Here is a 24,664-nt window from a genome sequence, read left to right as displayed (position 1 = left end):
TATAATCATTATATGTTACATTCATAGTGATTTCTTAGTAGAAGTTTTAAGAATTTTGCGTATTTGTGTATCCTTTAAACATATTTAAAAGAGTTTTTCACTTAGGCTCATTCAGTTGACAGAACAGACATTTCCACAGTTTGGTTTCTGGTTTGTTGTAGAGCTTCCGAGTCTCCTCACTGCAGTGTCCTCACCCTTCTTGGCTCCTAAGTGTACTTTCCCACTGACACAGATCTCTTCCTTCCCTGAAGGCATCTTCTTAGCTGGTTTCTAAGAATCAGCTGTTTACTAACTAAAATTAAGCCTCCCTTAGAAGGAAAAAAAAGCTTTCCTTGAGGTCATGAGATGTCTCAGCAGGTCAAGGTACTTGCCTTGCTAGCCTGGCCAACTGAGTTCAATCCCCAGAACACACGTAAAGGTGGATGGAGAGAGTTGTCTGCTGACCTCAGCATGTGTACCGGCGCTTGCATGCACACATGCAATAATAAATGAATAAATTTTAGGGCTGTCAAAGGCTCAGTGGGTAAAAGCACTTGCCACACAAGCTTGGAGACCTAAGCTCAGTCCCTACAACCCAAGTGAAACAGAAAGAACAGACTCCACAGGATTACCCTCTGGCTACCACAGTTATGCCATGGAACACACACAATAATAATAATAAATTTAATTTTTTTGTTTCTCTTAATTTTGTGATAGTTAACCTTATTTCTTCTTTCTTTAGTTGTTTTCAGAACAATGTAGAAATCCATGTTGCACATATCCAGAGTGGCCTGAGCCAAATGGGAAACTTACATGCCTTTGCAGCCAACAACACCAACAGAGACTGAGCACAGGAAACCTGGTACCCAGCTGCACAAGACCTTGGTCTGAGGAGTCCTTTTCCTTAACCTAAGCTTCCAATACCAGATACCTATCTGCTGGGAAACAAGGGAACTGTACATCTCCAGATACAGCTTTTAATACAGTGTACTGCTTCTTCAGCCAGCATTGTGCTGACCAGCATTTATTTATTGTTCTTTTAGTATCCAGATGTAGTAGTGTTGCTTATATTTCATGTTTCTCAGCAAATATTTTTAACCTGGAACTATCTGAACATACTATTTCATGGAGGAGCGTGCTCACTGTTTTTTATACATGCATGAATTCTGCTCAGCACATGCAAACAACTCCTGTGACAGAGAAGGCAAAGAAGCATGGTCTTTTCCGTGCATGGTGGAATCCGTCTGAAAAATCACCAGTCCAGTGGATTTAGTTGATCCTTATCTCTCAGGCTTCAGAATATACATCGTGAGTGTGGGAAGTCGTCCTAGTCTTAAGGAAGCCACTGGAATATGGATGGGAAACACGGACTTTAAGTATATGTTCCATATACTGACAGTATGACATGGTTCTATAGATCAGTTTATAATAATAAATATTTTAATTTATCATAATTTATAAAAACTTCGTTGTTTATCAGTAGAAGAAAATGAAGGAGCAGGAAGAACTGTATTGTGGAATGCTGGATTTCAGCAAGTGGACTTGGCATGCCTTTCCATGATTCAGGGCAAAAAGTGCTATTGTTAGATTTATTTTAAAAAAAGACTGATAATACACTATTTTCATATTTTTTGTTTATTTGCACAACTTTAAACCAGATAACTGGTTAAAATCCAACAGTACACAATTTCTAAAATAAAAAGATTTTATAAGGAAAGCATATCACCGGTGTGGATTACAGAGGGAGGTGTGTTTTAGGTTTTTCTTGTTTGGTTTTGTTTTTTTGTTTTTGTTTTTGTTTTTTTAAGAAAAACCCTGCCTAAAATAATCTTGTAAAAAGTATGTATTTTAAAAATTTTGTTTTAATATAGAATATTATAAAGCCAAAATATAATTGTTTTCAGATTTGGAGTTTAAAATATAACTATAGAGGTGATTCTGATTCTTTGACGTCTCATAAAATGAGACTTTTTGTATATTAATGTATAATAAAACTGAAAAAGATTATTTTCCATTTGAAATTTTTGTATAGTTTAAAAGCGCTTCCGTGTTCTTGTTGGTATTGGGCCACTGCGGATCTGTAGTCCAGAGTTTATATTTAGCTAAGCTGTTATGTTAATTAAATGCATAAATCTTTTATTCTTAATATTTGTAATTCTAAATAAATCGATCTATGAAATTTAATATCTGCATCCTCATTTTATTAATATAAGTGGATAGTTAATTTTATTTAGAATGTTTCAGAGGGCTGGTGAGATGGTTCAGCAGGGGAGAAGTGCTTGGTGCCAGTGTGTCGATCTGAGTTTGATCCCCAGAACCCACGTGGTGCAGGGAAGAACTGACTTCTGGCAGTTGTCCTCCGACTGGAGCACACACAAATAAATAAAATAATTTTTATATATCCAGGTGTGGTGCACTCTGTTAATCCGAGCACTTTGAACCTAGCAGATTTCTGTGAGTTCAAGGCCACCCGGTTCTATAGAAAGAGAAACTGTCTCAAAATACAATTTTTTTAAAAATGTTTTCAAGAATTACGACTTCTACTATGTTTTTAGGAGATACATTACAGAACAGTTACCAGGCCTTTTATGTTGTTGTTATTTTAAGACAAATTCTTGCTCTGTTGCTCAAGCACACTTTGCAGTTGGGACTTAAGACACACACCACCATGCCCAGCTCTAATCATCTTGAAAAGATCACCACCCAGTATTGTTTTAGGGAGAGGCAGGGGGTTGTTTTGGTTTTGATCTGTTAGTAAATCACTGTGGAAACACTAAGCAAGTAAATTATTCCTCCTAGTATGGACCTAGCAGAAGACTGCATTGAGTGTATTCTGCCGAGAAGTAGGTAAATGTTTTCAAATTGTTTGTTTTATTGCTTAAAGCTCACTTGTCCCGCTCAGACCTCACTTGATAGCACCGTGTGTCCTTCAGCGCTGGGGCATTGACAGCGGAGCCTGTGTGGAGAATATTGCTGAATTCATTTTGTCCAACTCGAGTACTGGCTTTGAGTCAGCTGCACCTTGAATGATACTGTCACTGCTGACACATGTTTGCAGCTCTACAGAGTGCTCCCAGGGCCAGAGGAATTACTCAACAATAGCTCTGAAAGTCAAACTCACCGGTCACTGAGGATGTAAAACCAGATATGCCTATTAAGTTTCCTTTATGGCCTGGTGAGGGTCGACCCATAATCCCAGCTGCTTGGGAGGCTGAGGCAGAAGGATCACAACAAATTCATGGCCAGCCTGGGCTACAGAGTGAATTCAAGACCAGCCTGGGAACTTGGTGAGACCCTGACTCAAAGAGTTTGAAAGGGGGCCTAAGGATTGCTTGGAGACAGCCTAGCATGTATGAGGCCCGAGGCTCAGACACAGAGTGCTTGCCTGGCTTGTACGAGGCCCACGGTACCAGCACCACACCAAACAAGTAGCCAGGCTGGCCCCGAATATGGTCTTGAACTTTTGAGCCTCCTGCTTCCACGCCCCAAGTGCTGGGATACAGACATGGCTCCACACCAGCTTTCCATTCTCTGAATTCACCACTGCTCCTCCACCGGCACTGTCTGCAGCTGGCACATCACAGTCACCTCGCCACTTAGCTCTCGGCACCTACTCAGCGTCTCCAAGTTCAGCCAGGGTGGCATTCTTAAAATGTAGAGTTGGTCATGTGATCCCTGTCTAGGAATACCTTTAAAGCCTACGTCCCCCAGGACAAATCCAGAAGTCTGGGAAGACCTGCAAAGCGGTGCCCAGTCCACTCCACTCCACTGCTTCTCCATCTGGCTCCTTAGACCACAGCCGGGGCCTGCGGTCCCCTTCTTTGTAACTACCAACCGGTCCTGACTGATCTCACTGCAGCAGCACTTTCCCCAGGCAGAGTTTCGTGGCCACGACACATCAACACATCCAGAGGTGCTTCAGACAACCTCCCCCTCCTATCATGGGCTGTAGTTCTGGTTTTATATCTCACAGCAGATATCTAGATACAGATACGGATATTTGCCTCTGCTCCATAAAGGGAGCACTATTTGGGGCTTTGCTGTCTATTTTATTTCTAAGTCCTTATGAAACCATGAGTTCTTGCCAGCTCACAGGCACTAAACAGTGTTTGTGATGAATTAGTCAGTGAGTGTCTAAGCACCATTCTTGTCGCTGGAATGAACATACGTTTTTCCATGACAGCTTTGAAAGATAATAGCTTGCACATGGAAATCCGGAGCAGGGGCCTTCTTTTAAATGGGTTCCATTTCTTAGTCCCAACTAAAAGGGTCAGTGTGACAGAGGAGACGTGAAGGTTAACTAAGTGGGCGAAGTCATCCTGCCTTTGAGTCATGGCCATTGCTGTGTTTAAGCTCTGTGACCGTGAACCATTCTTACATTTTCTTCCTTTTTTTATACGTATGAGTGTTTTGCCCGTGTGTCCATATGTGTACCATTTGTATGCCTGGTGCCCAAGGAGGCCAGAAGAGGACATCAGATCTGGAACTGGAATTAAGGACAGTTAGCTACCACGAGGGTGTTGGGAATCAAACCTGGGTCCTCTGCAATAGCAACAAGTGTTCTTAACTGCTGAGCCATCTCTCCAGCCCCCAATTACATGATTTCTTTGTGACAGTGATTCTGAATGTAACATTAACTGTAAGGTGTTCTGAGAGCTTTTCCATCTTGTCATTGACTTGTGGCATCTCAATTGGCCTAAACTGTCATCTAAATTGTCACCAGTTTTAAGTGTGAGGTTCTGACGGGGAGACCTCAAACTATCAGTATTTGAACAGATCTTAAGTTAACTTAGTCATTTACATATACTAGGAATGCAAACATAGAAAGAAATCTGAAGCCAAAATATTCATGAGTGTTGCCTACTTTGAACAAGCAAAGGTAAGTGTGGTAGTCTGAATGAGAATGGCCACTATAGCTCATCTGTTTGGATACTTGGTTGGTGGAGCTGTTTGGGAAGGATTAGGAGGCGTGGTCTTGTGGAGGAGGTGTGTTACTGGCTTTGAGGCCATCTCCAGGACTCTACCTCCTTCCTTTTAGATGTGAGCACTTCCAGCCATCATGCCTTCCCTTCTCCATCATGGCCAGTAACCTCTGAAACGGAGAGCCCAGCTGAACATGTTGTTTCATAAGTTGCCCTGCTCGTGGTATTTTATCATAGCAATAGAAAAGTAGCTAATACAATAAGCTTTTTAAAAAATGTTTCTTACAGGGGCTGGAAAGATGGCTTAGCAGTTAAGAGCACTGGCTGTTCTTCCAGAGGACCTGGGTTCAATCCCCAGCACCCACATGGCAGCTCACAACTGTCTGTAACTACAGTTCCAGGGAACCCTTACACAGACATACAGGCAAAACACAAATGCACATAAAATAAGAATACATCAATTACTTAAAAAGATTTGATTTGATTTGGTATATGTGTGTGGGGGAAACACACCACAGCACTCACGTGGAAATCAGAAGCCAACTTGAAATCACTTCCCTCCATCCACCATGGGTATCCTGGGGATCAAACTCAGGCTTGGTGGTGAACACATTTATCCCCACTGAGCCATCTCAACAGCCCAGCAAATAAGCTTTAACTCAAATTCTCAATGCACGGTACTTACAGAAACTTCCCTTTAAAACGTCCTCACAACCATTCAGTATATGCTCAGCAGCTGTGCGCTGAGGCAGTGATTAAGAGCCACCTAAAACCAGGATTGATTTTGGTGGGATTTGCATGAGGACCCCAGTGGGAAACATTCAGTAATCCACTAATGTTGCACAGAAAACACAATAACAAGTGCTAAGAAAAATGGCTGACAAAGTAACAGGTCCAAAAATTAAGGTTAGTTAGAAAAAGTTTAGGCTTCAGAAAGGTGGGTATCTGAGATGCTTTGAAAAAGGAGCTTTTTCACTGAGTCCCAAACAGGAAGGAATGAGTGAGACAGAGAAGCACATTGTGGATAATGATCTTAAGCTTTGCATCAGCTAAAGATGATGTCATTTATTGGGAGCATGCTTGAAAGGATTTTATAATTTGATAACTGGAGGCTTAACCTCCGTTAAACCACAGATTTCCAAAGGGAGTACCTTGTTTTTTTGTTAAGTAGGGAATGAGAGGCATGGGGCTCCTGAAAGAACTTGAATGTAGTGTCTTTACTGACTGAGTGTAAAGATGACAGGCCAGACGTAAAACCAGTCACGTGAGGGGCAGGGGAGAGGTGGCTAGGACACATAGTTTCAGTTAGGAAAAAGAAGCTGAAGAAATCTATGGTAATGACTATAATTAATAACAACATATCATATACTTGAAAATTACTAAAATAATAGAATCTGAGTATCATCACAGAAAAAAGAGACAACTATGTGAGGTCATACATGTGTTAAACAGCTTGATCTGGATATATCATACAATTTTAAACAAAAATAGCAACATCCAGTCATGGTGGCACATATTAGTAATCCCCGAACCCAGAAGATAAAGGTAGGACGACAGGAGTTCAAAGCCATCCTTAGCTGCATCGCAAGGGCAAGAACAAAGCAAAAAAGACTCAGTAAAAAGAGTAACAAGCCGGGCGGTGGTGGCGCCTTCAATCCCAGCACTCGGGAGGCAGCGCCAGGTGGATCTCTAAATTCAAGGCCAGCCTGGTCTACAGAGCAAGATCCAGGAAAAGGCACCAAAACTACGCAGAGAAACCCTGTCTCAAAAAACAAAAACAAGCCGGGCGGTGGTGGCGCACGCCTTTAATCCCAGCACTCGGGAGGCAGAGCCAGGCGGATCTCTGTGAGTTCGAGGCCAGCCTGGTCTACCAAGTGAGTTCCAGGAAAGGCGCAAAGCTACACAGAGAAACCCTGTCTCGAAAAACCAAAAAAAAAAAAAAAAAAAAAAACCAAAAAACAAAAACAGAACAAAAAAAGAGTGACAAAGAGTAATAAATCTTGGTGAGAAGGTTAGAGTTGAGGATGTGGATTACAGCAAGTGACTAGATTGTAGGTCCCAGAGGCACCATGAGAAGACAGCAGCTGCCAAGCAAAGGGGGAAACTGAGTCAAGCTGAAGGTTTCTTAGGAAGAAAACAAATTCTGAACAATCAGTCTGAAAAATAAGAATAGTCCAAGGGGTATGGACCAGATGGAATGTGCAGACTTGGAGAGTCACAGGAACTCCTGGGTGGAAGGATGGGCAGCTACAGAGAACGCCTTGGGTAAAGGCTCAGTGGTGAAGAGGAGAGACCTTCACGTGAGAAATGATCCAGGACCACCATCCCACAACAAGGCCACGGACAGTCAGGAGTTAGGGCAATGTTCTGGTTCATATCTCCCGGACCCCTCTGCATCCTGAACACTCCCAGAATCCTCAAAAACTACCTAAGGCAGAAAAGATGTACTCCTCCCATGAGTCCAACTTTGAGCCGGCATCTTCAGAGAGAGGTGAATAGGTTTCAAAACTCTGACCTTGAGGACCAGATGCACAGATGCCTCCTCCAGCCCTGCTGGGATCAGGAGGGCAGTTCACACCTGCCTCCAGAGGCAGGTCGGGCTTCAAACATCTCACTTCAGTCCCAGGAGCAGAGCGATGGAGGAAAACTTCCCGCCTTGATAAGGGCTGAAATGACTTCCCACTCTGGCGCCTGGACTTGGCCCTTCTGTTCTGGAACCACACCTGGGAGACAGGAGGAAAGCATTACTCAGCTGCTTTGAGTTGGAGTTTTTGCTGTTGGTTTTTTGGGGGTTTTACTCAGGCTGTAGCCAAGGATGACCTTGAACTTGAACTTCTCATTCTCCTTCCTCCACTTAACCAGAGCTGGGGTTATAGGCATGCACCATCATCTGGTTTATGTGGTGCTGGGATCGTACCATGCATGCTAGGCAAATGCTCTACAAAGTGAGCTGTATTCCCTGGAATTTTTGCGCTATCGCTTTGTTCACAACTAACAATATAAATTAGTTATTATTAGCCATGGCTCTCTGTTCAGAGCCTGTGGTTTACTTGAACTGGTAGTTTGATGGTCAGAGAACCAGACCTTCTCGGCCATTCTCAGATGCAAAAGCTGGAATGGTGCCTGGTTCTATCCACACTTGCTATATTTGGTTTGTCTGTTTTTCATTTTACACATTAAAAAACAAGCAAACAAACAAAAAACCAAGGTCTTATGGAACCCAGACTACCCTCAAACTGGATATACAGGTAAGGATAACATTTAGTCCCTTGATCCTTCTGCCTCTAGCTCCTAAGTGCTGGGATTTCAGGCATGTAGACACTTAGCTTCTGTCTACACTTTATATGGGACATTTGTAATGAGAAAAGAGGTCACAGAAGTGAAGGCACCCGAAGCCCTTAGGCAACAAAGAAACAAGGCTTCTCTGCTTTGGTGACAGACATTCGCATTATGTAGAGTCCAGTAGGTATTTTTCCTTAGTGAACCTCATTTCTGTGTGTAAATTTCTTTGCTATTTCTCTGAATACTGAAGGTGTCCTGCTTAGGAAGCCTCCGGTGACAGACACAGCCGGAGGTGGGTGATGGTGGTGCACACCTTTAACCCCAGGACTCATGGGAAGCAGAGGCGGATGGATCTCTGAGTCGAGGCCAGCCTGATATACAGAGTGAGCTCCAGGATGGCCAGGGCTACACAGAGACATGCTGGAGAGAGAGAGAGAGAGAGAGAGAGAGAGAGAGAGAGAGAGAGAGAGAGAGAGAGAGAGAGAGAGAGAGAGAGAGAAACAGGGAGGGACAGAAAGTGACAGTTGAATACCCACAGTACAGAGGAAAAAGGGGAGGGGTTGGGGGAGTCCACACTCTCCTGGGATTAAAAGAGGCCTCCTACATAAAACTGCAATGGGCAGGGACCAATAACAGTCACGAAGGCAAGCTTCTAATCTGGACGTGGAGGGGACACAGCTGTAATCCAAGCACCCAGGAAGCTGAGACAAGAGGATTGTGAATTCAAGTCCAGTAAACCGGTCTCAAACACACACACACACACACACACACACACACACACACACACACACACGCACACGGGGCCGGGGGAGGGGGGGGCAGCGTCTCCCAGCAACTCCAGGATTCTGATCTAAATGACTTCGGACAATAAACTCACTTTGTATTCGATTTTTCAAAGTTACAAGAAGTCCCTTGCTTGTCGTAAAGGTACCTGGTGATCCAACCCTGCTCTATGACTTAAAATCAAAGCCAGAGGAAGGCTCATGAGACAGCACCCCGTCCTTTATCTTCTTACTGGACACTGAAAATGTGCCGACTACTTCCCATCACCTTCCTGAGGGGACCTTTCCAGGGGGGTCAGCAAGCCTCCTAGCACGGTAACAAGGCCGTTACCGACATCCCTAATTAGTAGTCTAGAATCATGACGCTCAAAGAGTAACTTGTCCCCACCACCACCGCCACCAAAAAAAAAAAATGACCCAACAAGCCGGTGACTCCCCAGGACCTCCACTCTGGCGCGCTTTTGCAAAACGTGACTCACCTGGATCCTGGACTCGGGGAGCAGCGTGAGCGCCGCCAGACGCTCCCGCAAGTGGATGTCGGGGTACATGGTCTGGCGGAAGACGAGCTCCAGCAGCTGCAGCTGCTCCGAGCTGAACGACGTGCGCTTGCGGCGCTGCGGCGCCGACGGGGCGCCCGCGCCTTTAGGGGGCCCAGGCGGATCCAGGCCAGCCGGGGTCTGCGCTGCGGGTCCAGGACTTGGGCTTGGAAAGCACGGCGTGGCCGCTGGGGCGCGGGAGTCCGGGGGCGCAGGGGGCAGCCCGGCGGCGGGGCGCGCGGACGGGAGCAGCGGCCCTCCCGGGTGCGCGGCCGGGAAGGCGGGGAAAGCAGCGCCCTCCGCGAACTGGAGCTGCTGGGACCCTGCTGCGGCCATGGCTCCCGGACACCGCCCTCGACCCCCGCGCGCCTGCAGTTATAGCCGCCCGGGGCTGGGGAGGGGGCGGCGGCACCATCAAAGGCATGGGCCACGTCTCCTTGGGGTGCGAGGCCGCCCCAGCCCTGCCAGACGCCGCGGGAATAATCGCTTCCGCTGACCTGGGGACGGAGGGAGGGAGGCGCGAACTTGAGTCCCGGACCGCTCCGTCCCTTCCCCGCCCATCCGCCGGGCCAGCCCGACCACCAATCCACATACCTAGAACCGATCTGCTCCAGAGGGGCCACCCCAAGTGCGGGCCAGATTTGAACAGAACACCCTCTTCGGGGTCAGAAGGCCCCTCAAGAGCGCCCGGGTCTCTCCCGGGGCCGGCTTCTCAGGTCCCCGCACTGAGCCTGGCCTGCTGTCCGCCTGTCACCATCAAAGGCGCTGTTTACCACCCCTGCTATGTGCTAGACCTTACTCCAGGTTGGTCAAACAGCCTAGCCCTGCCCTCCGCCAAACCACCCTGACACATCCTGAATCCGAGGGGGGTGAAGATAAAGGGACCTCAAAGGGGACAGGCACACATCCTGAGCAGGGATGATGCGCCTGCCTGGAATATCTGTGACATGTCAAAAGGATGCCGTAGGCCGCGCGGTGGAAAGCTGTACCCGGTCAGTGCTCCTAGAGAGTCCCACCGGTGCTCAGAAGCAGGGGAAATCAAACCACTTCTTGAAGTTTCTGCTCCCTCTGATTACAACACGATTTCTTTTGTCCCCTGTTCATTTGAGGTTCCCATTTTGTTTTATGCTGATTTGTAGTTGAATTGTGACTTTTGTATCTGTTTGCCCTCGTGTATACATGCATTCATTTATTCATATAAGTCTCCCCCGACCCCCCACCCTCTGGTCCTGGAGATGGAACCTAGAACCTGGAATACCCTACACAAGTCCTCCACTGAGCTATATCCTCTGACTTCTTTTGGCTTTTGTTTTGCTGTGTGTGTGTGTGTGTGTGTGTGTGTGTGTGTGTGTGTGTGTGTGTCTGTCTGTCTGTCTGTCTGTCTCTGTGTATCTGTGTATGTGTGTCTGTGTGTGTCTGTGTCTGTGTGAAATGTTGCTAGGCAGTGCTCTCCCACCCTGAACATCTACCACATACAACACTCTGCAAAATCTTCGCCAGACCCTCAGTGAACATCTGTTGAACCAAAACCCAAGTTACTTAGTAGAGAAATCAGAGACCTATATGCTATAACAGAAGGGCACACAGAGGCACCAGAGCGCTGCTTCTACAGTCTCAAAGGGCTCTCTGCTGAGGGAGGAGTGTTCCACAGCACAGCCCAGGACTGTTCCTGCTGCTTCTACAACACTAACGGGAGGTTGTGAGTGTACATCAGGTTTGCTAACATGCATGTGGTTCCCCAAGGAGGCCAAAAGAGGACGATGGGTCCACTGTAACCAACACGCTGGATGTGACCTGCCTGACATGGTGCTGAGAACTGAGCCCCTGTCTTCTGGAAGAGCAGCAAGTGGGCATATCTTCACGATGGGCGATCTGGGAGCTGGTGAAAGTTCTAGACTCCAGTTGTCTATCAGTCGGGTAGCAGTAGGAAAGTCTCCTGGCCTCCTGCACTCCATAGATTCTGAGAACCCATCAAGTCCAGTGGCTCTCAGCCTTCTTTTTTTTTAACGGTTTTTTGAGACAGGGTTTCTCTGGGTAGCCTTGGCTGTCCTGGAATGCACTCTGGCCTTAAACTCGCAGAGATCTGCCTGCCTCTGCCTCCTGGGTGCTGAGATTAAAGGTGTGTGCCACCACCACCCTACTGGCTCTCAACCTCCTTAATGCTTCGACCCTTTATACAGTTTCTCATGTTGTAGTGACTCCCAACCACAAAATTATTTTTGTTGCGACTTCATAACTGTAATTTTACTACTGATAGGAATCATGATGTAAATGTCTGATATTCAGGGTATCTGATATGTGACCCTTGTGAAAGAGTCGTTCAATCCCCAAAGGGGTTGAGATCCACAGGTTGAGAACCACTAATTTAGCACACACACACACACACATACACACACACACACACACACACACACACACACACACACACCTCCAACCCCTCTTCTTTTTTTCTCTTTTAGTTCTTTGCCAGATTTTCAGACTCTGAGTATGAAATGGGAAAACAGATTTTTATTTTTCTATGCCTCTCCCGACCTGATACATATATCAGGGTCTTGTGTGTTCCAGGCTAGCTGGCCTCAAACTCTCTATGTAACCAAGGATGACTTTGAACTTCTGATTTGCCCACCTCCACCCCTCAAAGCTTTAATTACAGGCATTCCACACAATGCCTGATTTCATGTGATGTTGGAGGTCAGACACAGGGCTGTGTGCCAGGCAAGCACCGTAACAACCAGGCTACATCTTCCAGCATTTGTTTATTTATTTAGAAACTGGATCTCACTATGTAGCCTAGGCTGGCCTTGAACTTGAGATCTACCTGCGTCAGCCTCCTAAACATGAAATTTCATATCTACTTTTGTTCTTTTTTTTTTTTTCTGTGATGCTGAGGATCAAGTCCAGGGCTTTGCACATGCCAACAAGGTCCTTACCACTAAATTACATGCCCAGCCCATCACTCACTTTTAATCCATTATTTAAAATGAATTATTTAAAAGCAAAAACATTTTTGGCTGTGCTAGGCTGTGCTTATGTGTGTTCTTATATAGTAAACATGTGTGTTCCAATCTTACTCTTCAAGAAATACACTACAATGCAGATCAAAGCCCAGAGACCCAGAGATGGTGTGCCAAGCTGACCTCCAGATGTGATTATGGTAACATGGACCCCAGTCATCTTGGGAGGTGAGAGACACCTGGTCTCTGCCACCTAGGAGCTGCTGCCCTTCAGCCGCAGTGATGACTGCACTGCTGTGCCTGAAGAGATCCGGAGGCTAACCTCAAGAGGAGACCAGAGGACAATGGCTGGTGCTCCCAGTGGGAGCACTGCACTGCTGTACCTGAAGAGATCCGGAGGTTAACCTCAAGAGGAGACCAGAGGGCGGTGGCTGGTGCTCCCAGTGGGAGCACTACACTGCTGTGCCTGAAGAGATCCGGAGGCTAACCTCAAGAGGAGACCAGAGGGCGGTGGCTGGTGCTCCCAGTGGGAGCACTGCACTGCTGTACCTGAAGAGATCCGGAGGCTAACCTCAAGAGGAGACCAGAGGGCGATGGCTGGTGCTCCCAGTGGGAGCACTACACTGCTGTGCCTGAAGAGATCCGGAGGCTAACCTCAAGAGGAGACCAGAGGGCGGTGGCTGGTGCTCCCAGTGGGAGCTTCCCAGCAACAGCTGAGTTTCACAAAGAAACTCAGGCGGGGTTCTGGACAGTAGGAATTCTCCAGCCTGCTATGTGGAAATCCTCCCAGGTTCCTTGTCTGTCCCTGTCCTCCGCCACCATCTGCCCCAGAAATGAGCTGGTGGAAACAGCGGCCGGCTGAGCACTCCTGGGAGACGAGAGTGTGCAGCTGAGCAACCCCAAGAAGTGTTCAGAAATCAGGGTGCAATTTGTGTCTGACAATTCTCCAAACTGACCAACAGACATCATCTTCTTTCAGATTTGTCCCATATCACAATCTGTATTGAACAAGAGCTCAGATTCTCCCATTCTCTCTTCCTATTGCTCTAAATTTGGCTTCCATGTTTTCTTATAACACGCCACCACCACCACCCCCGTGTGTGTGTGTGTGTGTGTGTGTGTGTGTGTGTGTGTGTGTGTGTGTGTGAATGTGCACACATGACTTGTCCCAGGACAGAGGGTGGAAAACGGTTCTATCCTTCCTCTATGTCAATCCAGAGACTGAACTCAGCCATCAGACTTGGTGGGCAGCACCTCGACCTGCTGAGTATCTGTCTGGCTCTGAGTTGAGTTTTCGCTTGCGTGTACTTGGATGTGCCTAGAATATAGTCCTTAGTCCTTGTGCAGATACAGAGAAGGCCCAGGCTGGACCTGGAAGTGATAGAGAGAAAAGCCCTCAGACAGGTGTGATGGCGCACATCTGGAATCCCAACACTCAGGAGGCAGAGAGGGGAGGATTTCTGTGAGGCTGAGGCCAGCTTGGTTTACATAGCAAGTTCCAGGATAGCCAGGGCTATATCACAGAGAGACCCGATTTCAAGAAAAGGAGAGACAGAGAGACAGAGAGAGAGAGAGAGAGAGACAGAGACAGAGAGAGACAGAGAGAGACAGAGAGACAGAGAGAGAGAGAGAGAGAGAGAGAGAGAGAGAGACAGAGAGACAGAGAGACAGAGACAGAGACAGAGAGAGAGAGACAGAGAGACAGAGAGAGAGAGACAGAGACAGAGAGAGACAGAGAGACAGAGACAGAGAGACAGAGACAGAAAGAGACAGAGACAGAAAGAGACAGAGACAGAGAGACAGAGACAGAGAGAGTTGTTTCATAAATAGATACATCGGGAAGTTAAAGCTCCATAAAGGACCTTGTTAGGAAGACACAGGCCAGTACCCTGGTTACCGAATAGCAGATTGAAGTCCAAGGCTAGATCAGACAGCCATAGCTAAGATTAGGGTCTGGATTTGCCCTCTCCAACCCCAGGGCCAACTCATATGACGAGATGTGCTAAATGTTTTGGGTCACTATTCATATTTAGTGTTGATAACATCTGTTGAAGCAGACACAGGTGAGGACTAGGTCATATAGAAAGCGATCCTCAGAGGATCGCTGTGCCATGGGGGAAGACCTGGCTACCCAGAGCCACAGCCAGGCTGGGACAGACAAGATCACTTGTTGCAACCTCTTCTACGTCTTCCGTGTTTCCCCCGACCTTTTTCATCCCCAACACCCAAATATCAGAGGCTTGTGTTTCCTCCCCAAGTGCTAAGTGCTCTCTCCCGGCTCTTTGTTGTTGGAGCTGGGCCCTTTTCCTGGGCTGCCCAGGACCTGGTGGAGGAGCCCCGGGTGTTTATTAAAGGGGAAACCAGGAAAAGGCAGCCCAGGGGAGCTGATGGCTGGACCTCCCCCTCCAGATCTCAGGGGCTCTTTGTCCCTTTGATCCTGGCCTCACTGTGATTTCCTCTGCTCTGCTCCCCACCTTCAGTTTCTGAAGTTTATTTCACAGTCAGTGGTTACAATAGACAGACAGTGTCCTTCCAAAAGGCCTAGCATGGCAAGCCATTAGACGCCTTTCTGCGTTCTCCGGGAGGGAGGCATGAATTCATACGACTGATGCAGCATCACTTTTGATCCTGGCATGGGGAATCTTCAAAAAGAATGGCACCTTTTCTTCTTGCGGGTATTTGTGCCAGTGCTTCTGGGTAGGAAGGGCTCCTCTGGGGGGAGTCTTTTATGAACTGTGATTTATGCGACCCACCAATAAGGTGGAAAACAGCAGAGAAAGGAAACACTGGAAATGAAGATCTGAAAGAACTGTCGGGATGCTTGAAGGCAGGCGTGGTGGGGCACATCTCAGCAAGACCCTGGGTCGAAGTTTCAACAAGAAAGAATATTTGGTTCTCGAATCCATCATCTGACATCAAGATGTGACTCTCTGGAACACGCCTGCCGAGCCCTTGAGCGGCTGGATGGCTTCCACCACACCTGCGCAGCTCACGTGACTCACCTCCTCCTTGGAGATCTCCCCTAACTCTGACTCAACCCAGTCCTATTAAGTGCCCCAAATATACTTTCACTTTGTCTCATTACTTTTACAAACAGTGCCACTTGTTTGTTTGGGGCTTAATTAAGCTCATTAGCGCTGAGACTTTGGTTGCTAGCTACCATTTCCCATTAAAAGGCGGGAGAAAACACTCCTTGGAAAAAACAGCCCATTCTAAGGTTGAAACAGCAAATATTTTAGATACAGATGAAAATGAGAAAGAGTAGCAAGCTATGGAGGAGCAGGTACTCTAAAGAAATAATCTGGGATGGGGCAGGTAAAAGAGCTGGCTGCCAAGGAGAAAGCTGATTCCTGCAAACTGTCCTCTACAGATAGGATGAACACACACACACACACACACACACACACACACACACACACACACGAAATGTAATAACAGCAACAAAAAAGTTTTTTAAGAATTATCTGGTTTGGCCTGGAATCGCTTGCCTAGCATATATGAGACCCTGGCCTAAGTCCTCAGAGCCATAAAGAGGAGGGAGAAGCAGAGAAGGGGGAAGGGGGGGAGAAGAGAAGGGGGCAGCAGTGCTGGGTTGTGACACAGTAGTAGAGCACTTATCCACTTGTGTTGGGGACATGGGCTCCATCCCCAAGGATTACAGCAACAACAAAAGTCAGTGCATTTGAAATAAGTGGAGACGAGGAGACTGAAATGGCGGAGGTGTGGGGTTGGGGAGGGCACCCACTCTCCAGGCTGGCCAGGAGCACGAGGAAGGCGGCACCTCTAATGAGCTCAGACAGGAGCAGGTTTTGTTGAAATCACAGCACCAAGCTTCATTTGCTGCGTCCCCAGGGAGCAGCACCCGCAAGAGCACTGGAGTCGCTGGTAGGGGGCCGCTCTGCCTGTGGAGGGAAGACTCCAGGGAGGACAGGGGCTGAGTCAGGAAGCAGTGCCGGGGCAGGTGGGTTGTGAGGAACAACAGCAGATGGACACACACCGAGGTGCAGATGCATGTGTGCCAGGCCTGTGCAGAAACAACTGTGAGGAGCTGATGCAGCCCTGGACAGAGACCGGGGACCAGGGCTCTGCATCCCGAGGATGTGGAAGAGTAAGTTGCTTACCTGCAAAAAGGACAGCGGTCTCTTCTTCCACTGACCCAGAGATACTTGTCTCCCCAAGAAACCATCTTCTCCACCTCGGCTGCCTGGCACAAGTAACCTGGGACTCTGAGCGGACATCTGGGCTGTCTCTAGCGATTTCCTGTATTGTTACATTTCCCCCATGAGAATTAGCTCGGGAAGGCCCAGCAGAGGACCAGATCCGAACTGTTCAGTGTGTGTGTGTGTGTGTGTGTGTGTGTGTGTGTGTGTGTGTGTGTGTGCTTGCTTGCTTGTGTATGGTATACCACAGTGTGCAAATCAAGCTCAGAGGCCAACAGCTTGCCAGAATCAGTTCTCGCCTTCCTTCCGTCATGTGGACCAAAGGGATCAAATTCAGTTCATCAAGCTTTGAGGCATACACATGTACCTGCTGAGTTATCTCACTGGCCGTTTTTTGAGTTTTTGAGATAGGGTCTTACAATGTTGCCTAGGCTGTCAGTGAACTTGACGGCTATCCCCCTGTTTCAGAATGTTGGAATAATAAGCATGTGTCACCACATGTGACTTTTGTTTTGTTTTTTAAAACACAGTTCAGTGTCCAGAACGTCAGCAGTCCTGTTTGTCTCTCTGTTTCTTGCTGCACTAGGCAATGAACCCAGGACTTCACAGCTGCTAGACAAATTCTCTACCACTGAACTGTATCCCTAACCTCACAGCAAATCATATTCAAGCAGCAACATACCGTGTCTCCAATGTGCCTAGGATACTATAAAATCTGTAATAAGACTCTCAATATTTATTTGATTTGTTAATTGAAAAAATTTCTGAGCCAGGAGGTGGTGGTTTATGCATTTAATCCCAGCACACAGGAGGCAGAGGCAGGTGGATCTCTGAGTTCCAGCCCAGCCTGGTCTAAAGAACGAGTTCTAGGACAGCCAGGACTACATGAAACATACACACACACACACACACACACACACACACGAAAAGAAAGAAAAAGGAAAAAATTCTGAGTGCATAGCCCACCGTCTGTATGATCGCAGATCTTCAGGGGAGAAGGGCCTGAGCAAAGGCAGGCATACTCTTAACTTTACTTACGTGCTTTTGAAGCATTGGAGACAGCAATTGTCCTTGAAACTCTTGTGATCTTTGGCATATTCTAGATTTGAAAGGACTGGGATATGCCAGTAAAATGGACCTGGACCCGCAGGTATTTGGGAAGACCCTACATTAACCAAGGCAAGTCCTGCTTTGGAATTGTCAGCCACTGAATCAGGTGGGAGAGCAGTGTGAGTTCACTCCAGCAGGTCTGTAAGCAAGTCTTGTCTGGGCTGTGGCCTTTGGGGCCACCTGTCTTGATCCAATGATACAACCTGGGAAATCTAGGATGAGAATTAGGTTGAAAGAAGCACATGGTGCCGGGCAGTGGTGGCACATGCCTTTAATCCCAGCACTTGGGAGCCTGGCACTCAGGAGGCAGAGGCAGACGGATCTGAGTTCGAGGCCAGCCTGGTCTATAGAGTGAGTTCCAGGACAGCCAAGGCTACACAGAGAAACCTTGTCTGGAAAAACAAAACAAACAAACAAACAAAGAAATGCACGGCTTGGGGACAGGTGTGTGTTGGTTTCTTGGTGATCTTTGAGAACTGGAGGAGCCCAAGGACTGAGGGGCAGGGCAGCCAGGGCCCAGGCGAGTCCACTGGGAACCTCCACCCCACTCTAAGGCTTCTCCCCGCTATCAGCCTGCAGCTCCATCCTCACCTGTGTGTAGGTATCCTTTCCCAGTCTGGAACCTGCTCCATCCCAGTGACCCCCACCATCTATACAGTCAGTCACCAGAGTTCTTGACCTTGCTTGGGGTTCTGTCCCGAAGGAAGTGAAGGCGTGTGAACTCTCAAAAGAAACCCTTTTCCCAAGAGCAGGTCATTGTCCTCTGCTGGGTACTCCATCTTCTGACCTATACTGGTGTCACTAGGGTAGGATTCCTTGTACAGTTGTTCATGGAACCCACCAGAATCTGTGCCTGACTTGTTCCCTGTACCTCAAGGTTAGCCCGGGATGTGGTGGTCCATAGTAAAGGTTCAGTCAGTGTCAGAAAGGGACATTTGAAGGGGTCAGGTGCCACTGCTGCTGACCTATGAATGACCCCCGACACTCCCATGCCTCCAGGTCAGGATTCCATAACATGAGCATCACAGAGATTGCAATTGGTCTTCATGTAGTTCCTTATCGGTTGACAACCCTCGAGCAAGTCCCTTGACCTCTGCAAGCTTTGCTTTCCCTGGGTATACCTGCAGAGCACACCCTGGAGGAGCAGGGAAGCTTGCCTTTGGGACTTCTGAATTCCTGGCCCTTCATCCTGGTGCAGGCCATTGCTCGCACGTTCCAACACCCAGCTTACGGTGTTCCTTGTTGTCCTCTGCATGTGAGAGCCGGTCCTGGTACAGAGTGAGGCTGCAGACCGAGGGAACCCAGGGGAGTTGTTCACATTTACTTTAGCTCTGCCTTCAGCCCTGCCACCTACCCTGACTGCCACTGCCCAGGCCCCTGGCAAGGCACCCACCCCGCCCAGCCAAGTCTGTCACATCTTATGTAGGAAGCCCACTACTTTGCAAAGTAGGTGTTTTTCTCATGTGTGGGTTTGGCTTCCATCTGGTCTGTGAGGTCCTGGTGGGCAGGCCTTAGGGGATCTCGGGGCAGCTCTGGTGGTGGATGTTGAGACGGTGGTTCTATAGGGCTCTGGGGCCTCAAACTCATGAGGAAGGGACTAAAGTACCCACTCACCTGCTACAGCACACGGGGTGTGGACAGAGCTCATCCGAACATGAGACTCTGGATGGGCAGCGGTGGCGCACGCCTTTAATCCCAGCACTCAGGAGGCAGAGGCTGGTGGATTTCTGTGAGTTCGAGGCCAGCCTGGTCTGCAGAGCGAATTCCAGGACAGCCAGGGCTATCACAAAGAATGAGACTCTGGTTTGTCATTTTCCTAGAAGGCACAGAGGTCTTCTCTCAGTCTTGCAGACGTCTCTCAACTAGTCTGTCTCCAGAGGAACTAGACACTCAGCTAAGGGTTTGCAGCTCTGCAGCCGGCCTCACTGGACAGGGCAATGGGCAGCGACTCTTAAAGTCGTGGGGCAAGTATACCTGTTTCCCTCTCTTCTTCTCTGGGAGCTCTGGTAGCTGAAACTTTTCCCTTTCTTTAAAAGGCTCAGATGAAAGGCTGTGGTGGGATGAAAGGCTCTCGGGGCCCTGGCTGGAGGATGTGCTCAGCTGACGGGTAGTTGCGAAGCCACCTGGAGAGGTGCCAGTGGAGAATTAGCATGCCATCAGCCACACCTAGGGTGTGAGGGCGCTGAAGCCCGGAGGGGCCCTTATCAAGAATGAAATCTGTCATTTCCCTGAGAAGGGGGCCTGAGTCCAAGGCTTGGGGACCAGAAAGGTGGTCCTGAGTGAGCCCCACATTCATCCATGAGCCTTGGTTTCCAGACACAGGAGAGACTGAACACAGCTGTCCCCAAACTCAGAGGCATGTTGAGGTCCTGAAACACCTCTGTGTGTGTGTGTATGTGTGTGTGTGTGCGTGTGCGTGTGTGTGACATGATGGACAAAGTTTTTACTACAGAACCACACACCCAGCCCTAGAGCACAGTGATTATTTCCATCCATCCCTAAACCACGCATTAGAAGGCAAAGCAAGACAGTCATGGATGTCATCTTCCTACTAGTTCTTAGTCTGGATTCATTCTTCTCCTTTGCTCAGTTATTAAACAACCACAGAGCTTGGCCAAGGAGATGGCTCAGTGGGTAAAGTCCTTGCGTTGCCATCCACCCTGACAACCTGAGTTAGATCTATGAAATCCATGTGCAAAGCTGGATAACAATAACCTCAGCACTCCCAGGTGAGAAACAGAGAGAGGAAAACCACCTCATGGATGTTAGCCTGGAGGATCTGCCCAAGCAGCAGAAACAAGAGAGACCCTGCCTCAAACAAGATAAGAGGGGAGAGCTAACTCCTGAAAGTTGTCCTCTGACCTCCATACATATTCCCTGGCACCACTGAGTAGTCTGAGCTACTGTAAAGCTGAGACATGAGGATCGATGGAGCTGGGGGTTCAAGACTAGCCTGGGCACATAGTGAAAACCTGTCTTGAAAAAAAGAATAGCAAGTAGATGATCTCATCACACTGTTTTCCAGGAGTGGCAAAGTTTGTCCACAGAGTCCCAGATTGTCTCAAATGGAGAGGTTTAAAGCCTGAAAGGCTGGCCCCTCTCCTCCTGTCACCCTTCCTCAGCTCTATCAATAAGGCACTAGAACAACCCTGCTTTCAGATCTCATCAAGACCTGTGAGGAGGCTCTCGATCTGCCCTGGGGACCCAGGTGGCGAGAAGGGACCTACAGACACATAGACTCCTCCAGAAAAGAGATGATCATCAAGCCCGTAGATTTGGTTGGTGCTGTGTTCAAAGTTGCTGGGATGGAGGGTTAGATGACCAAACTCCTATTGGGTTTTCATTTATATAAAGTTCCTTGGTACTCAGCCTCTCCTTTTGTTAGGATGGAAGCTTGTCCTCCTCCACAGTGTTCTAGGGCTTTGGGGAGACCCTGAGTTCTTCCCTGGTTGAATGTTGTATCATGTGCAGTAGGAAGTAGCCCTCAGCTGCCCAGGTGGCACTGTTCCCGCTCTCTGTTGAGAGATACAGGCTTATTGTCCTCTAATCCTTTCCATGGAGTCTGGCCAACCACCCACTTCACAGGGACCCAGTTACAACTGTAGGCAGAGTTTTCTGTCCCACCAGCCAGTTCCCAAATAACCACACAAAGGCTTATTATTAATTATAAATGCTCGGCCTATAGCATATACTTGTTTGTAACTGGCTCTTATAACTTAAATTAACCCATTTCTATTAATCTATGTGTTCCTCATCTATGAATTTCCCATGTTGCTTCTTCTGCGTCTGGCTTGCAGCTCCTCCGACTCTGCCCTCCTTCTTCCCAACGTTCTCTCTGCCCTGAAAACCCTGCCTAGCTCTCCATCAATCAGCTTTTTATTAACAATGAGAGCAACACATCTTCACAGTGTGCAAAAGGATTATTTCACAGCATGCAACTATGCTTAAGGGTCTTAGCACTCTCTCTCTCTCTCTCTCTCTCTCTCTCTCTCTCTCTCTCACACACACACACACACACACACACACACACACACACACTTAGAAACAGGTGGTGACTTGGGACAGCTCCTGATAGATCCCACAGACTGAACCTGTTGAAAGGAGGAAGCAGGGCAGTGCTGAACATGTTTCTCAAGAGGCTGTGACTGGCCAGCCACAGCCCACTCTCATCATGTACCATTCCTCCCAATGATCTGGGGCGGGGGGAGGTCCACTCACACTTCCAAACTCTACTCTTTGGACTCCAGTGTCTCAGGGATGTGTAAAGCCAGAGCTGCCCACCTCAGAACTCTGCCTCCTTGCTATCACACAGGAGCATCAGGAATCAGTCCACGTCCTTTCTGAGAACCCTAAATGAGTGGAGTCTTGAGGTAACAACCCTGTCTTCAGACAACCAATCTAGGGACAAAAGAGACAGGTGCTTGCTCCCTGCTGTGCAGTGGCCTGGTAGTGGCCAGTGTGTCCTCCGCCCCACCCTCTCCCAGCACTCCTGAACAAGACCTCAGTCCCCATTAAAAACTTGGTTTTATTATTATTGTGTATATGATGTACGTGGAGGGGGCCCGCCATGCCACGGCTTGCGTGAGGATGTCCAAGGATAACATTGTGGAGATGATTCTCTCCTCCCACCTTGACTTGGGCTCTAGGGATTGAACTCTTGTCCCCTGGCTTGTGCCTTGTCTCACGGAGCCACCCCGCTACCCACTAGTTGTCATTTTAAAGTACACAACACCGTGGCATTTAGTACATTCATATTGTTGTGCAGCCATTGGGTCTATCCAGAACCAAGATAGTCACTCCTGTTAGCCCTAAAGGGGACCTCCACTAGCCAGTGACTCCCCATTCCTCCCAGTAACCACCAATTAGTACTTCCTGTCTGCAGATTTGCCTATTCTACAGTGGGTATCACTATTTTTCAAATAGAGATATTGATACACTGGGGGTGGGACCAAATAATTTACCTCAGACTTGATTATCTAAGCTGTTTAGTGTGCAAGGCTGGACTTGAACTCAGGTCTGCCTTATACTACACTATCGTCTAATTTCTCTGTCACAATACTTCAGTGCTTTTATTTAGTGTGTGTGTGTGTGTGTGTGTGTGTGTGTGTGTGTGTGTGTGTGTGTATGACTGTATGCCACATGTGCACAGGTATCCTTGGAGCCCAGAAGAGGATTTCGGATCCCCCTGAGCTGGAGTTACAGGCCGTTATGAACCATCTACTGAAAGTGCTGGGAACTAAACTCAGGTACCCTAAGAGCAAGAAGCACTCTTAACGGCTAAGCTCTCTCCAGCCCCCTTACCAAGGCATCTATGGATTTCTTTTTCACCTGTGCTTTAGAGCGTAGGCCCTTCTGTGCGCTTCCTTGTAAAAACCTCCTTTGCAGAACACTGTAAAGTCGCTTTAATAAAAACCTCCAATCCTTGATGTCTGAACATCTTGGATATTTATTTGTTTTGGTGTGGATCTGAAATGACTCCTAGGGGCTTGTGTGTTGACAGCCTGGGCCCCTGGTACAGCAATGTCCAGAGGTGAGTCTCCTGGGAAGTGGATGAATCACTAGAGCTCTAACCTCGACAATGGGTGAATCCTTGGACTGGTTTGTGATTTGGTGGGTGGTTAGGAGGTGATGGAAACTTAGGAGATGGAGCTGAGTTAAGGGAGGAGGACTAGAGGGGCACGCCCTTGGGAGTAACTCTTATTCTCTCTCTCCTCCACCCTCTTTCTTTGTTTTTCTCTCCCCACACCCCACAGTGGCCAGGAGGGAAGTAGCTTTGCTCCGTCATACTCTTACACCATGAGGTCCTGCTTCACCATAGTTCTAGAAGCAAGGGAGCCCATGGGGAGAGATGGCTCAGTGGTTAGGAGCACTGGGTGTTCCTCTAGAGGACCTAGGTTCAATTCCCAGCACTCACATGGTGACTCACAACTGTCTGTAACTCCAGTTTCAGGGGATCTGTGGCACCAGGCATGCACATGGTGTGCATATATATGCATGCAGGCAAAGTATCCATATATATAAAATAAAATAAAATAATCTTTAAAAAAAGACAAGGGCTGGAGAGATGGCTCAGAGGTTAAGAGCACCGACTGCTCTTCCAGAGGTCCTGAGTTCAATTCCCAGCACCCACATGGTGGCTGACAACCATCTGTAATGAGATCTGGCGCCCTCTTCTGTATCCATAATAAATAAATAAATCTTTAAAAATAAAAAAAATTAAAAAAGACAAGAAAAAACAAAAAAATCCAAGGGATCCAGTGATTATGAACTGTAACTGAAACTTTGATTTTTTTTTTTTCCTTTGAGACAAGGTCCCTCTACATGGCCTTGGCTGTCCTGGAACTCACTATGTAGGCCAGGTTGACCTCAAACTCAGAGATCTGTAATGAGTCTATTTCTGTCCCATCAACCAGCTCCCAAATAATGACATGGAGACTTATTATTAATTATGAAAGCTTGGCTGTTAGCTTAGGCTTGTCTCAACTAGCTCTTATAACTTTAATTAACACATATTTTTAATCTATGTTCTACCATGTGGCGTTACCTCCCTTCCATCTTGCACCTCCCGTTTCTTCTCTGTGTCTGGCTGGTGACTCCTTCTTTCTTCCCCGAATCCTCTCTGTCTCTGGAAGTCCCATCTTACCTCTTCCTTTCTAGCTATTGGCCATTCAGCTCTTTATTAAACCAATCAGAAGATGCCTTGGCAAAGAAACATCTTCACAGTGTCAACAAATATTCCACAACACTTTCCCCTTTTTGTCTAAATAAAAAGGAAAGGGTTTAACTCTAACACAGTAAAATATAATAAGAACAATTATCAGGTAAAAATTACATTTGCAATGTCCAGTTCATTTGTATTTGGCAATTTTGGAAAAAATACTCTATTAACTATTCTATCTTGATGAATCCAAAGTTTTATACCTAAACCATTTTCTTTTT

The 24,664-nt window shown here is 47.6% G+C and overlaps 2 protein-coding genes across 4 annotated transcripts in view; one reads left to right on the top strand and one right to left on the bottom strand.

Annotated features, from left to right (window-relative positions):
• Positions 1-2,163, top strand: part of Lin9 (lin-9 DREAM MuvB core complex component) — a 51,301-nt gene extending 49,138 nt beyond the window's left edge. For all 3 annotated transcript variants that reach the window (XM_059280578.1, XM_059280579.1, XM_059280580.1), the window contains one exon: positions 722-2,163. In XM_059280578.1, the coding sequence (XP_059136561.1) occupies positions 722-827 (106 nt within the window). In that variant the 3' untranslated portion in view covers positions 828-2,163. The remainder of the gene's footprint in view (positions 1-721) is intronic.
• A 5,155-nt stretch (positions 2,164-7,318) lies between these two features.
• On the bottom strand, positions 7,319-9,837 carry Mixl1 (Mix paired-like homeobox). Its single transcript, XM_059280101.1, has 2 exons — positions 9,445-9,837; positions 7,319-7,624 (listed from the first exon to the last, which is right to left on the bottom strand). The coding sequence occupies exons 1-2, from the start codon at positions 9,835-9,837 to the stop codon at positions 7,319-7,321; spliced, it is 699 nt and encodes a 232-aa protein (XP_059136084.1).
• Positions 9,838-24,664: the final 14,827 nt, after the last annotated feature.

The sequence above is a fragment of the Peromyscus eremicus genome, chromosome 15 (assembly GCF_949786415.1).
Source record: "Peromyscus eremicus chromosome 15, PerEre_H2_v1, whole genome shotgun sequence".
Taxonomy (NCBI): Eukaryota; Metazoa; Chordata; class Mammalia; order Rodentia; family Cricetidae; genus Peromyscus; species Peromyscus eremicus.
Note: the sequence above shows the minus strand (reverse complement) of the source record. Positions and strands in the feature narration are given on the sequence as shown.